The following is a 16,163-nucleotide window of genomic DNA, read 5'->3' on the forward strand; positions in this document are numbered from 1 at the left end:
AGGAAGGGGAGACATTGTATCCCACCTTAAAAGGAACACAAGCAAGCCAAGAGAGTTCTGGGGAGGTTGAGTGCTTGCAGAAACTTGGGTATGCCTCTACTTTTTCTTTTTCTTTTTCTTTTTTTAGGCAGAGATGGGGTCTCACTATGTTACCCAGGCTGGTCTCCAACTCCTGGCCTCAAATGATCCCACCTCAGCCTCCCAAAGTGCTGGGATTACAGGCTTGAGTCACTGCACCCAGCATTGGGTATGCTTTTAAAAAGGAGGGTATCAGGAGGACAGAAGAGTTCGTTGAAGACCCAGATAGGGAAGGCCTGACCCAGGAGAACACAGAGGGGACCCAAATGGAGCAGGTAGAAGGTTGGGCCTGAATAGGAAGTTGGCTCATCCCAAGACTCTGAGACCTTTCAAACAATGACCCAGTAGTTCCACCTGAGACTAAGGAGAGGGAGGAGCTGGGTGAGGGACTTAAAAGGAAAGTAGGGGAGACTTCATGACCGTCTCTTCCAATTCTCTCAGACACTTCTTTTTAATGGAAGCCTCACGCCAGCAGAGCTGCTGGCATGCCATGGGACTCCAAAATATGAATGGAAATAATATTAATGGACAGACTCATGCAATATCTTGACAAGAACAATTTTTCAGAATCATTATTTTTCCTGTTTTAAGACGAAATTCTACATACACAAGTTCTACAGGACCAAATGGCAGCAGCAGGAGTTGACAGTGACCAGCAGAGACTCCATTCAGACAGAAAAATGCATATTGGAATCCTAATGGGGCAACTGCAGAATTCACTTATTTATTTCACCAGAAGAAAACATTTAAGGAAAATGAGTTTACACAGTCACTGCTTCTTAAAGGCACAGTCATACCTTGATCTCATTTATGCCTCTCACTGGCATCCCATTCTTACCAAGCCAGGCTGTTATTAACATATTCCTGACATGTGGTATGCCAGACCATGGTTTAGTTTCTCAAATTTTCCTTTTTTAGAGACAAGGTCTCACTCTGTCACCCTGGCTGGAGTGCAGTGGCACAATCATAGTTCACTGCAGCCTCAATCACCTGGGTTCAAGCAATCTGCCCACCTCAGCCCCCCCCCCAAGTAGCTTAGACTATAGGCATGTACCAACACGCCCAGTTAATTTTTTAACATTTTTTGTAGAGATGAGGTCTCACCACGTTCCTCAGACTGGTCTTGAACTCCCGGCCTCAAGTGATCCTCCAGACTTGGCCTCCCAAAATGCTAGGATTACAAACATGAGCCACTATACCTGGTCTCTGAGTTTTTCTTTTGAAATCCATCATTTATCACCCAAAGGAAAGTCTTTCACATTTTATTTAACATTGATTTGACTAAGGCTTTCACACATCTTTTATACTTATTTAAATAATCAAGGGAATAAAAACCATATGGGCATATTCATTCTCTCTAAACTACTCCTAAGGCTGTTCTTAAACTCACACACAACCAAAAAAAAGTGTATGAATGCCTATATCTGAAATATGAAGTTTTAAAGGGAAAACATTTTAGCAGTAGTGTAGGTAACATTGTTTGAATCATGATTCAGACCCCAGAAATGAGAACAATGAGAAATTCCAGAAATCCCTAGTATGTGCAGGACATTTTGCCAGGTGCTGGGGGAGGCTGAGGGTTCCTAGTGTTCACACAGATAGCAGTACTTAGGAGCTGCAAATAGCAGGTCAGTGGCCAAAGTCAGGGCAGACACCCACAAACACATTCTCATTCACCCCCAGACAACTGCAACAGCAGCGCCCCAGCAAATCAATACAACCACAACCCAGGTACAGGATGTGCATGACAAAAAGGCAGGAGGCCCAGCAGGGAGACTCAAAAACAATATATTCTTTGCACAGCCAAAGAGCTAACAAAGGCCTCTGAACCACCAAAACCAAGGCTGTGCTCAACACCAAATGCACACACTGTTTGTTGTGCCGTACTATGGAGCAAATGAAACTTATATTCTGAACAATTAAATGTGCAACACTTCAGAAACCTCTAACCTAAAACCGACTGCAAAAGACCTAGGATCCAAAACAAGTGCCCAGTCAACAGACAAAAGTAGAAATCATCACCTTCAAAATGAGTCCACACAGGGAAAAAAAGGACTTTATATTTTCTGTAAACCAAATCAAAATTGTTGGGGCCCTTGATTTCATCCATAAATCCACAGTCCAATGATGCACTTTTAAAACATGACAGAATGATTCACATCCAATGACTAGTATTAGATATTAAAACTTAAATCAAGGAAATATCTTTTAATGCTAAGTGAAAGAGACCCATTTTCTCCCTTGAGTGCAGCAATAAAAGTGCTTACTTTGGCTTTTCAAAGGGTTCCTTCAGTCTTTTGCAATTAAATATTACAACTTTAATTCCTTCTGGCTTATTGGTTCACACTAACGCAAAACCCTCTATCTGTCCAACACTAAATGAGCAAATCATCAGATCCAATTTCAAGATATTCCATGAACTAACTATGGCCAACATTGTAACTATAGTAATTCTTGCTTCATTTTCCCATATTCCTTGCAATCTTTCAGAGTGGACATTTTTCCCTGAATCCCTGTGGTTACAGGAAAAGGAGGAAGCCATCTTCTCTACACCAGTAACTAGAAATCTACCGATTTACACTCCAGCATGTTAAATAAAAAGCAAAAACAGTGAGAAGGCTACACTCAAACATCCCTTCTAGTTCTAAAACTCAACGTAAATAAAGGTCTCAGTGCTCTCAAGATGAACTTTAGAAAAGGGTTGGGTCCATGACTTTATATTTAAGTACTGAGGGTAGAGTGGGGGTAGTGATGGTGACACTGATAACAGTGGTGGCAGGTGTCATGTGCTGTGAAAGAGGGTTTACATAAGTCCTCACTGTATTGTCAAGTAACCCTATGAGGCAGGTCCTATGTCATGGATGAGGAAACTGAGGCTAACAGGGGTTAAATAATCTCTGTTAATAATAGTTGAACCCCAATCTGGTTGACACTCAATCATCACACCATGACACACTGATAATTATGGCTGTCGTTCAATAAATATGTCTCAAAGCCCACATTTGTGTATGATTAGTCCATAATTGTAGATTCTACATCCTAACTGATGTGACTTCAGCAAATGCTAATGCACCTTTTTATATTAAACAAAGACAAAATACATGTTGAAGGAAAGGTCAAACATATTCAGAGAGATGCCAAAATAGGCATCATTCAAAACTATTTAAAATAGGCAAATGATCAAGAGTTAATCCACACACAAAAAATTTTTTGAGTCACAGCCTCCCTCTGTTGGCCAGGCTGGAGTGTAGTGGCATGCTTATGGCCACCACAGCCTGGACCTGATCCTTTCACCTCAGTCTTCCAAGTAGCTGGAACCACAGGCACACACCACCATTCCTGGCTAATTTTTTAATTTATTGTAGAGACAAGGCCTCACCAAGTTACTCAGACTGGGTCTTGAACCCCTGGGCTCAGGCAATCCTCTTGCTGGGACTACAGGCATGAGACACTACACGCAGCCCTAATCCACAAAATTCTTCTTTTTTTTTTTAATCAATATTTTTTATTATGGTTTTGTGGGGTACAGTTAAGGGTTAGGTATACAAATACGTTTCATTCAGGCACCCTGTTGGACAAAATTCTAATCAACAAAGTAAACAAGCTTTCAGAAGTGAGCAAGAATCAATTCTATCTATTCACAATAGCTGAGGTTTTATTTCCTTTATGATTATTGGCATTATGTTTATTAATTCGCATCCTCAAATTTATAGTTTCATGAAAAATAAAAACATCTTGGGGCCCTATCAATTATATCACTGTAGTGCAATTATCCTGTCCCTGTAAATTATTAAAACTGCCCATGAATATTTATGAGTCCACAGAAAACAAATATACCTTTCAGAAATTGAAAAATCTGGAATAAACTTCCAAGTCTTTGTTTCCTTTCCCCATTCTCTCTTTAGAAAACATGGAGTTCAAGAGGGCAGAGAGAAGCAGAGGTTTCTATGACATCATTTGAGGGCACCAACAAGACTATACCTCAACCAGTCCCTAGGATCCCTTTACATCACTACCTCTGTTGTCTAAAGAGCAATCCTCCGAGTGTCTTTCCTTGGTCAATGTGATTGTCCTCAGGCAATCATATATGTCAAAATGTTAATTTCCTCAGGAAATTTAAAGCAACCAAAGCTACCATTTCTCGAGTGCCTATTTTGTGTTGGGCATGTTCAGGGTATTAAATCTAATCTTTACACCAAGCCTGGGGGCTACCTAACATTCACACCATTTTCAAGAGGAAAAAATAAGTAGTCAGAGCTGAAGGGCCCAGCTCACTGTTCACTCCTAGTCAGGGGCAGAACTGGCACAATGCACAGAGCTTGCTGACACCAAGTCTACCCTCTTTCTACCACCCTCTGTTATTCTTCCACCTACCAAGCTTGTTCCTGCCTGAGGGCATTTGCCTGAGCTGTACCCTCTGCCTGGAATGTCTTTTCTCTAGCCTTTTCATAGCTACTTACTTTTTTGTTTGTTTGTTTTTAGAGGTAGGGTCTTGCTCTGCCGAGTGCAGTGGCTTGCGTATACCTCACTGTAGCCTTGAACTCTTGGGCTCGAGCAATCCTCCTACCTCAGCCTCCTGAGTAGCTGGGACTACAGGTACACATCACCACACTCAGCGAATTTTTAAAAATATTTTTGTAGAGTCAGGGTCTTTCTATGTTGCCCAGGCTGGTCTCCAACTCTTGGGCTCAAACAATCCTCCCACCTCAGCCTCCCAATGCACTGGGATTACAGACGTGAGCCACTGTACCTAGCCAGCTGCTTGCTTCTTGTCACTCAGATCTTAGCCAAAACATCACCCTCTCTGTGCAGTCTTTTCTGACCACTCTAAGTAAAGCAGCCACTGTGTCACATCTATGTCACTCTTTTTAAATTCTCCACTTAGAGCCAACCCAACCTTTGTTATTTTCTTAATCATGTGTTTGCTTGCTTATTACCTACCTCTCCATACTCTGTGAGAGTTGAGATTCTGGGTCTTGTGTTCTTTTCCTTGTCTAACACCTAGAACAGTGCCAGGTACACCGTAGGCACTCCATATGGATGACTGGATAGCTTTCCTGCTGCCTCCACACTGAGGAGGAGTTGGAAAAGTATCTTGGCCTGAAGTCAGAGAGCTGGATTTCTAGCTTTGCCTCTAGCAATTGAGGGAGCTGCTCTCTGGACTGTCTCCATTCACCTTCATTTCCATCACCATCAGGGTGTCTTCAGATGTCGGCCAATTGAACTGGAATTTCAGAGAAAACCAGAAAACTTACTGGGTCAGAAGGTCCCAGACCAGGGTTCAAAGGGTAAGATGAACAGACAAACCTCCCCAATATCATCACTTTGTCTTGAACTAACATAGCAGAGCACCATGATGCCCATTTATGGCTCAAAAAGAAGGTAAATGTTTTAAGAAAAAGTTTACCAAACAGATAAATCCTATCTCTTTTTTACAGGGGAAAAGTTTATACTAACAAAAGACACCAAGCCAGGATCACTCAAACTGTCCCAGTTTTTTGTTTTTTTTTTTAAGTTTTCATCTACTGCAAACCTCAAAGAAAACCCTTCAAAAAATAGAGGCTTTTGAAAATACCTAAATAACACAACCAAATAGGTCCTAAAAATGGGTCACCATCTAGTATATTTTACCAGGAGCCAGAAGTAAGTGAGAACACATTTTTTAAGAACATCTTTTTCTCTAAAATGTATAGCTCCTATTTTCTACTAATTAATTATCTTCTGGAAATAATTGAGGTGAAAATGTCCTCAAATACAAGGGAAAATTCTAAAATAATACCCAGAGAGTTGGGAATTAACAAAAGCCTTAATTGTAACACCTTTCAGTTGGGGTTTAAATGGGCCCTGTGCCCATGGTCAGGCTTCAGAGGGCCACTAATCTGATGGCATTGTTCTCAGAATATTGTCAATACACATATGTGTGCATTTTTCTAGAAACAGAGTCCATAGCTTTCATCATCACTAAAAGGGTCTCAGAGGGAAACTGCTCTCAACTCTTCCGTACCATAATGAGACAACAGTAATATATATTAAAGCAACTAAGCGGCTTACAATTTGCAAATAAATAAGTGCATTCATTTAGGGAATCACGCTAATACATGTATGACTTTTGGGTGCTCTTCTAAAGATAATTTCAGAGCCCAGAACAAATCTGAGCACCAACAGACGTCTCCAGAAAATATTTCAGAAAGAAGAAGAATTTCCATTGTTCAGTGAAACCATTAATAGAACCACAAAACTCTGACACTGAAAAGGACAACAGAGCTTAGGCAGCCCAGCCCTGTGACATCACAGATGTGAAAACCAAAGCCCAGTGGGAGGACAGAGGCCACAGTATCAAATCGAAGTGCTACGAGAGAGATGCAGAGACAGAGACATGCAAGTACTTGGGACAAGGACTTACAAGTAAAAATGCAGTTTTGTAGGTTTTGTTTAAGTGCTTGGAGAACAGGAGCTGGGTCTGAAATTAGGTCTACAGGACTAGATATAGAAAGCATGCTCATGCTGGCCCCCTATGACTTATTTTATTAATGTATTTATGCTGGGGCTCATGTTGACCATGGTTTTAGCCTCTGGCAAATTTCTATATTTTTTTTACCACAAGCACAAACTAAATATCTTTGGTAACCTTTTAAGTATTTCTCTCCCTGTGAGGTCAAAGGGTAAAACTTCCATGGAATCAAGGAAACTTTTAGGAAGGCTGTGCATAATAAAAGCATTGCTGATAAGTTCCCTGTCAAGTGGTCTTTCTATTATAAAAGTCCTATGTGCTTTGTCAATCACTGCTCTAATTTACTGGTGCTATAGAAACACACTAACATCATAATCCTGATAAATCTCTCCGGATAGTACCATGATTCTCAACAAAAATTTCCTGTCTCATAAAATTATTTAGCATAACACTTAAACACTAACATGGCCAATACCCTTGGGCTCATTCCTCCATCTAATTAAAATGTCTGTCCTACTGTGATTTATAGCATTTGTCATCACCTAGGGTGGATATATAGACTGGTGGCTACAGACACTTTGGGATTACAAAGTTGTAATTACCATGCTTGTGAGAATGGCTTCTAGCAAAACAGTGGGATTCTCAGTCTCTCTCAGACTTTAAGGTAACAGGGACATTATTTACAACTAATCCACAGCACAAGGAACACATGAGTGGAAATTCTGAAATACAACAGCATGGCTTGAAGTGAGGAACCGCTATATCTCATTAAGGCTGATTCTAAGTCAAGAAAAAGAATACTGACAACACTATCAATGCTACACAAGTCAGTCAGCTCACTCAGACATGAGCTAAATCCTCTCCAAACCCAAGCAATTTAGATTTGGACTCATTTAATTCTTAAGAGTTGCTAACTTTGATAAGACATAATTCATTTTGACAGCTTAAAAACCAAAACAATTACTCCAAAAGGGAAGAAATGATGTAATTGCCCAATACTTGGAAGCAGAGGCTTTAGAGATAGAAAGGTCCTTAAAGATAGTTTAGTGCAACCTCCTCATTGTATAAACCAAGGAACTGAGACCCTGAGAAGTAGAGGCTGGCCTGAGGCCACAGCCGGCAGGTGACAAAGTCACACCTTGAACCCAGCTCTCCTGACTCCCACTGTAGCATAGCATTCCTATATTGCTGGAAGTTGTACAGAGAAATACTAAAAGGTTGCTTTTTTTTTAATTGGATAGTTAATACAATACTAATTTGCAGTAAAAGCTAACTAGTAAATACATTACTAGTAAGCCAGCTTTCACTGAAATTCTAAGACACAAATATGTATGTAAATAAATATCTCAATTAATGTATTTACAAATTAATACATAGCTTCAAAATCTAAGTATAGCTAATTTTTGTAAATACATATGTAGGTATTAAATGTGTGTATATCACACTTCCCATGACAGTAATGCTTTGGCCGGAGCTTTGGTTCCCACCTTCTGAAAACAAAGACTGGAGCTTCGGTGTCACAAACTCAAAAATCTCCCAGGACCAAGCAGGTAATAAGTCAACAGAGTTGATTAATAATAGAGAGTGGTGGGGTCTGTGGCAAACTGAGCACCATATCACTAAATGCCCTCAGTTTCAACGAACAGTCTGTGTCAAATATACCTGCAGGCTGTCTATGCGTCTAAGAGCTAGCAGGCCTGTTGCTGTTCTGAACGAGATGATCCTCCATCTCAACATCTATGATCCTTTTATGATCTATACAAAACCTAAGGTATTTGATGGTTCAAATACAGTGTTACTGCTCTCTGCCTTTGGAACTCAAAAGTTCCTGCAGGTCATCTGTTCACAGGCATCGAAACTTAGTTCCTTCCCAAACTTTCCAAAGATGGAAACATTTCTGTGGGTCAGGAACATTTACTTTTCAAAAGGGCATCTGTGATGTCTCTCTGGGAAACATTATCAGGTCAGAAGTTCCTTTTCTTCCTTTGAGGAAAGATTTTTCAGTCATTTAACTAAAGCAAGCTGTGGCTATCTATGCAGGGGCCTTAAAAATCAGCTCTCTGTTTTCCCTCCAGGAAGATGTTCCTGACCTCCCTGACCAGGTGCTTATCTGCATCTGGGTACCTCCATTGTGTAAGTTCCTGGCTGCTTTTGTTTGTTTGTTTGGGTTGGGGTTTTTTTACCCTATCTCCCTGTTGGAATTACAAGACCTATGAAGGAATGGGCCCTGTCAGTCTTGGCCACTTGACTTCCAGGGTGGAGCACAATGCCTGGTACTTAGTACATGCTCAGTGGTTGATGCATGCTCACTTGGGGGTTGGCTTTTCAAATAGAAACATGTAAAAGTCTGTTAGAGTAGCTACTGCAACAGCCTAGGGGCGAATCTTAGTCAACCACTTATGCCAATATACCCCAAACTCCCTCCGACTACATCTCCCTTAATGCCCAAGAGTTCACTTCTGACATCAGTATGAATTCTTACAGTCAAAATCCCCTGAGAATTGCTGTTGAGGACCTCTTGGAGATGGGGTGGGGTAGGCGGGGAAGGCCATCAGCTTTAGCAGAGATGGACCTCGTTCTGCTGCCTGCACTTACGCAGTGACTCCCTCTGAACAAGGTCACACACTACCATGAGGCCAATCCGTTCAAACATCCCTTCTTTCAGGATGGAGGGGAGGATGGCAATGCAGAGCTCAGTATGCTAAGGGCACACTAAGGAGGACCGAACTGGACTGACCATGTCTGGGAAAATGACATCTACAACGAGTCTGGAAGCACTGGTAGGAATTAGCAAAGTGAAGGGCGGTCTTTGAGAAACTGAAAGATGCTCAGTGACCCGAGCACAGAGTATGGATAGGAAAAAGGTGACAGAAAAGGCTCAAGAGGAAATCAGGGGCCAGATCATGGAGAACATCCTCCACCTTTAGAATAAATTTGGGCTTTGTCTAAGATCAAGTCAGAAAGCACAGAAGAGCTTTTAGTAAAGAAATTAGTTAGTTGGGCACCTGAGAAAGACCTCTTTGGATACCATAATGATAAGAGTGGAAAACAGTGGGCAGGGGCTGAGTTTCCCCCTCAGGCATCATTTTTTAATCACATTCTAATAAAGTAGAACTAAGAAGTCAAAACAAAAGGGGGACATGGTCTAGTCCTGATCGTTTGATAAAATAACAAAAGAACTACTGAAAATTCAAACTCCCTTATTCTAAGTAAATGCTATCCACCTCATAAAAATGCACCACACTTTTACCATCACCACTAATCACCATTCGAAACACTTGGTAGATACAGAAAAAAAATGTACTTAGAGTTGCATAAGACAAAAATGATTCATGCTCCACCCACCAAGCTCATTCTTCTCCAAGGCTGACTACAACCTTTTAAATGCTGATTTCTTGCTTCTGCCCCAAATTTAACATGTTAGAATCAAAAATTACAAGTAAATGAAGTTATAACGTATTGCAGGTTTAAAAACTCATAGTCTCTTAAAGTGAAGCAAAAGCAGGGAATTTTCCATACACAAGGTTTTTAACCTATTACCGTATTCAACCAACATAAAAATCTGCCCCAGGCCAGGCATGGTGGCTCATACCTGTAACCCCAGCACTTTGGGAGGCCAAGGAGAGAGGATGGCTTGAGCCCAGGAGTTTGAGACCAGTCTAGGCAACATAGCAAGACCTTGTCTACCAAATCAAAAAAAATAGCTGGGTGTGGTGGTGTGTGCCTGTAGTTCCAGCTACTCGGGAAGCTGAGGCAGAAGGACCCTTGAGCCCAGAAGGTCAAGGCTGCAATGAGCCATGATCGTTCCACTGCACTCCAGCCTAGGCAACAGAGTGAGACTCTGACTCAGAAAAAAAAAATCTGACTCAGTCTTTCAGGCACATATAGGGAGGTCATTGATTGATTTAAAAGAGGAATACGGTTCATACAGTCACTCCTCAATTTTCACTGATTTCTTTTAGAAAGATGAATAAAATATTTTTTAAGAGATGTTACCGAAGTACCTACAATTTACTTGTCCCTAAATCATACAATTTCACACTTTTATCACTATTTAATGTCTACTATGTACCAGAAACTGTCCAAGGTGCTGGGGTTAAGGCAGTAAGAGAGTTGGGGGTCCAGAGAGCGATGAATGCAATAAAGAAAGACAAGATAATAATGTGGTCAGGAAAATGCTCTCGGAGGGGGAACATACTTGAGCCACAACCTGTATGATAAGAAAGAGCTGGTATCACTGGAGCAAAATTCTTACAATGAAACTGAAGACACTATGTAGTTAATACAACTTACATGCACTGAAATAAACTTCCCTAGAGGTTCTAAGATATGTTTTCCCCTAAAACACAGTGGGTTGATCAATGTTAGACACTACTTACCAATTGGCTCAGAAAAAAATAAAAATCAATCATGACAATAAATAACTGTGCTACAAAGTACAAAACAGAGTGCACCACTAGATGGATAATCTGGAAGAATTTTGATGCTATAGCTTCATGCACCTGGATCCAGGAATCAAGGGAAAAGATAATCAACAATTGCCCACTGGTACCCTGGCTGCTTCACCTGACAGGACTACAAAACAGGTATCTCACTGAGAAACTGAGAGAAAGCAACACTCCAGGGCTACAGAGAACAGAATGTCTTCAGGAGGGCTGAACCAGGAAAACAGCCTGAGATCCCGCCAGGCAGGTCCTTCCTTCCTGAGGGAGCGCCAAGGTCTTTCCATGACGCAGCCTCCAGCTCCCCCTGCCTCCCCACATCCCCAACACTCCTCATTAAGTGTTAGATGCCAGTCCCCATCTGGGAAGCCAGCAAATCCAGAGCAAATATATGAAAGAATAAAACAGGGTTTTAATTCAGGCATCCCTTCAGTTTTCAGAAGCCCAAGAAATTATGCAAAATAAACAAGTTCTAGAAGAAGCAGAAAAGACTGACAGTGATAATACAGAAAATGAGACTGTGTCCAAAAATCAGAAACTAATTTGTTTTATTGTGATTTTTTTTAGCCTCCTACTCTGATAAATGCTTTCTGCACTGAAGAGGCAAGGTGGCTTCCAAGAGTCAGACATCGCTCCATTCTAATTTGTCATTTACAAGCATCTTATTTAACATCTTCAGTGAAATCAGGATGATATTTACAAGATACGAGCATCTTATTTAACATCTTCAGTGAAATAAGGATGATAAGTCCTTAATTTTTTCCTACAGTTTCATTCAGGTATAAATGTCATATAGAAACACTTGCATACTTAAAGTGAACTATTTGATAAGTGCTGACATGTATATAACTGTGAAACCATCACCACAGTCAAAATAATAAATATATGCATCACCCCCAGAAGTTTCCTTGTGCTTCCTTTGTAATCAATCCATTCCTCCCTCATTTTTCTCCACTTTCTATTCCCAGCTAACTGCTGCTCTGCTATCTGTCACTATAGACTAGTTTTCATTGCTAGAATTTTGCATAAGTGGAATCGTATAGTATGTACTCTTTTTTGGTCTGGTTTCTTTCACTCAGCATAATTATTTTGAGATTCATTCATGTTGTTGCATGTATGATAGTTGATCTTTTTATTGTTGAATAGATTCCACCATATAGCTAAACCACAATCTGTTTAAACATTTATCTGTTGATTGACATTTGAGTTGTTTTCTGTTTGGGGGCTATTGCAAATAAAACTGACATAACATTCATGGAAAGTCTTTGATGGTTTCATTTTTCTTAGTAAATACTTCAGAGTATGTCATACGGAAGGTATATGTTTGCATTTTACGAAACTGAAAAATTGTGTTTCAACATGATTGTACCATTTTACATACCTAACAGTATGGAAAATAATTTTCATTTATTTCATTAATTTCCATTGAGAGTTCTAGTTGCTCCACTTCTCACCAACACTTAGTATGGTCAGTGTTGTTCATTTTCACCTTTCCAGTGGGAGCATATTGATATATCATTTCAGCTTTAATATACATTTACTTAATGACTAATAATTTTGAGCATCTTTTAATGTGCTATTTGCCATGAAGGTACCTATTCAAATATTAAACTCCTTTTGAAATTAGATAGTTTTCTCATTATTATTGGGCTATAAGAGTTATTTTATCTATTCGTGTTACAAGTCCTTTATCAGATTTATATGTTGCAAGCATTTTCTTCCAGTTTGTGGCTAGAATATTCATTTTCCTAGGCATCCTTTAAGAACCAATAGTTTTTAATTTTGATTAGTCTAATTTTTTTATAGTTGGGGTATTTTGTGTGCTATCTGAAAAATTTTGCTGAACTCAAGGTCACAAAAATTTTCTTCTATGTTTTCTTCTAAAAGTTGTACAGTTAAACTCTTCCATTTAGGTCTATAACCCATTTTTAATTTGTTTTTTGTATGGTGTGAGGTAAGAGTCAAAGCTCATATTTCAGCATATGGCTATCTATTTTGTGGAAAAGATTATCATTCCCCCCATTGATCTGTTTGTTGGCACCATTCTCAAAAATCATTCAATCACATATATGTGATATTCTAGACTCTCTTCTGTTCCCCTGATCCATATAACTCTCTTTACTCCCATATCACATTATCTTGACTATGATAATGTTACCGTTAGCCTTGAAATCAGATAGAGTAAGTCCCAACTTTTTCTTTTTCAAAATTATGCTTAGACTATCATAGGCACTTTGCATTTCCATATAAATTTTAGAATCACTCGGTCAATTTCTTCAACAAACTTACCGAGATTTTAATTGGGATTGCATTAAATCTATTTAATGCTTTGGGAAGATTTAAGGTCTTTGTATTGACTCCTTCCATCCATAACCTACAGCTAGATCTTTTTCTCATGATCTAACAAAAACTAAGTCACTATGTTTTTTAAAAGTCAACAGCCTGCAGTTCCATCTGCAAAATACATAAATTTATTGTGGAGTAAATCCAATTACTCCACTTGTAACTTTCTGAATACATTACACATTTCAATTTAATATACTAAAGCTAAATAAGTATTTCTGTAATCCTGAACTTCAAAAGCACCAGTAGATCTGTAAAGGATAATTTTAAAAACAAGCATGCCACATACTTTCAAATATTTTCTTAACAAGATTATTTTCTTAACAAAAAGAAAAAAGAAAAGAAACAACACTCTGCCCATCCTATCTACACTATCTGCAGTTTCAAAATACCCAGAACCTTAAAAAAATAAAACAAAACCGTGTCCTCTAACTGAATCTAAATGCATGACAAATCATTAGTTTCAAGGTCATTTAAATGCTGACCCCACCTACCAAACACTCAATACCACCAGTGTATTATATTAAACATCTGAATATAATTATTTTAGACAATTATAAAAAATAGAAAGTGAACTTTCAGTTAAACATCTGTTTATCCAGTGGAACAATAATGAGCTGTGTACACTGCAACTAGTCAGATAACCTGGATCTTCCTACACTAATGTTTTTTTGGACACCAAGAAGTCATCTTTGGTCTTCATTTAGGTCACAGGTTCTCAACCTTGACACACACTGGAATTATATGGGGAACCTAAAAATTACTGATAATGGGGTCCCACAGTCAGAACTTCTTATCTACAGTCTTTAAAAGTGAGGATTTTCAAAAGCTGCCCAAGTAATCAAAATGTGCAGAGGAGGGGTGAGAAGGACCAGCTTAGACTCTCTCCAGGAAGAGATGCTTCTCAGGCCTATGGGTCAATCAGCTCCACCATTCTTCAGAACCGAGTTCCTCTAGAGCTTGGCCCAGCCTAAAACCTCATTAGACAATAATGGCATTCAATCATTCCACTTGGATCTCTACCGTCACTTCTATTTAATATCCAGAAATTCACAGGATAAATGGAAATCTCTAACTGTATTTTGGTCATCCCTCTCCAGTCTGCTTCTAAGTTCCATCAAGTAAATTGGGCTGAAGGGACATTAACTCAATGTAATTAGATGATTAAGGTTAAACAATCATTATGGGATTTTTTTAACCTCTATTTTTTTTTTTTTAAAAAAGGGACAGTTCCACAAGCCACCTGTCATTTCAGAGAATATGTGGCAAAATGATCAACACCCCAAAGTATAAAATAAACCCCTACACGCGTCTTCATCACTCTCTTCCTGATTCCACCACTTATTAACTTCAAACAGATTTTCAATACTGATTCCCATTCTGGGTTCAAAACCGACTCCCTCCAGAACTTAAATCATTAAATTCCTGAGAGTCTTCAAACAGCATTACTCCATTTTGCCAAAGCAAACCACTTTATGATAATTATCATTTCATCATCTCAAAGTGGAAACGATAACAACTGCATCACATAAGCAGTGTGAGAAATAAGCAGCAAACGCATTTTAGCACGGTGTAGAGCACGCTAGGAGTTTTATTTATGGCAGACATGTTGCCTCATGGGAACTACGTGAAAAGCAGGGGCAAGTGGGAAGTTGCGGTTAGCTACAAGTCAGCACACGGGAGCACTGGCAGGTGATAGGGGGAGGGAGGCCGGTCGGCAACCTGCTGAGCTCTGGCAGCCTCCTCTCAGACCAGTAGCCGCAGAAACTCATATTGCAGGACTCACGTATCTCCCATTGACTGAAGTTCCTTGCAGACATATGCAAACCTCATCTCCTGGGAATACTGCTGCATAGGAAAACTTTGCCAACGTGCAGACCCAGTCGCCCTAGGATGTGAAGGATGTGCAAGCCGAAACACGTGTGCACGTCTGCGCGGTCGAACCAACATGTATCCATAAACATTATGAATAATACTCGCGAGAATGCATGGCTTTCTCCTAAGTAGCGCTGGAAGCATTTTGCCCAGATTAAGTCACTTTCAGATCACCCCTTCCTGGCCTTCCTTGCATGGTTCCCGCGTGCTGAGAGTCGGGGCGCCTGACCCAAAGCCTGGACCCCCGCCAGTTTCCCGTTAGCCCTAGCCGCTGACCCGAGAGGGGATCGTGTCCAGGACGGCTTCCTGGAGACACGCACACACACCTGCGCCCGCACACACCCACCGCAGACGCGTCACCAGCGCCGCGGTCACTTTGGGCGAGGACCAAAGTCTGGAGGGAATTCCCTCAGCCACGGAGCGATGGGAAAGCGGGACCCGGGAGAATTTTGAAAATCGGAAGGGGAGAGGCGTCGGGTGGGACACCACGGGGAGGGGTCGCCGCCTCTCACTCACCCAGCCCTCGAAGGTGTCCGAGGCGCCGGCGGTGCGCAGCAGCTCCTGAAACTGCAGAGTGCAGTTGGCCACGAAGTGGTCGTAGCCCAGGGGCGTCTCGTGGAAGACGGCCAGCTCAAGGTGGCCGCCATCGGTGACGTTGGCGCAGAACTCCTCGTTGTAGGTGGGCTTGTTGGTCTTCTGCTTGGTGCTGGTCTGGCCCACGCGCACCTGGTCCACGCTCACCGTCAGGTAGGGGTCCAGCAGCTGGTGGCCCTTCTTGAACAGCGAGTGGCGCAAGGACCAGCGGGTGGGCTGTAGCCCCACGGCCTCGCCGATGCGGACCCTCAAGTAGCCGTTGAACTTCATGGTGCCCGACGACATGCCGGCGCCGCCGCCCTGGCCCCGGGGGGCCGCGCTGGCTCTCGGCGGGGGAGCGGAGGGTCCAGGCTCAGGCTGGCCCCCGCGGCAGCCGCGGG

At 41.1% G+C, this 16,163-nt stretch overlaps 1 protein-coding gene across 1 annotated transcript in view; it reads right to left on the reverse strand.

Annotated features, from left to right (window-relative positions):
- Positions 1–16,157, reverse strand: part of PRKCH (protein kinase C eta) — a 236,760-nt gene extending 220,603 nt beyond the window's left edge. Inside the window, exon 1 of the mRNA XM_008070387.2 lies at positions 15,706–16,157. Coding sequence (XP_008068578.1) covers positions 15,706–16,068 — 363 coding nt within the window. The 5' untranslated portion in view covers positions 16,069–16,157. The remainder of the gene's footprint in view (positions 1–15,705) is intronic.
- Between the last annotated feature and the right edge of the window lie 6 nt (positions 16,158–16,163).

Source organism: Carlito syrichta, unplaced genomic scaffold (genome assembly GCF_000164805.1).
Source record: "Carlito syrichta isolate Samal-C Ts95f unplaced genomic scaffold, Tarsius_syrichta-2.0.1 Scaffold313381, whole genome shotgun sequence".
In the NCBI taxonomy this organism is placed as follows: domain Eukaryota; kingdom Metazoa; phylum Chordata; class Mammalia; order Primates; family Tarsiidae; genus Carlito; species Carlito syrichta.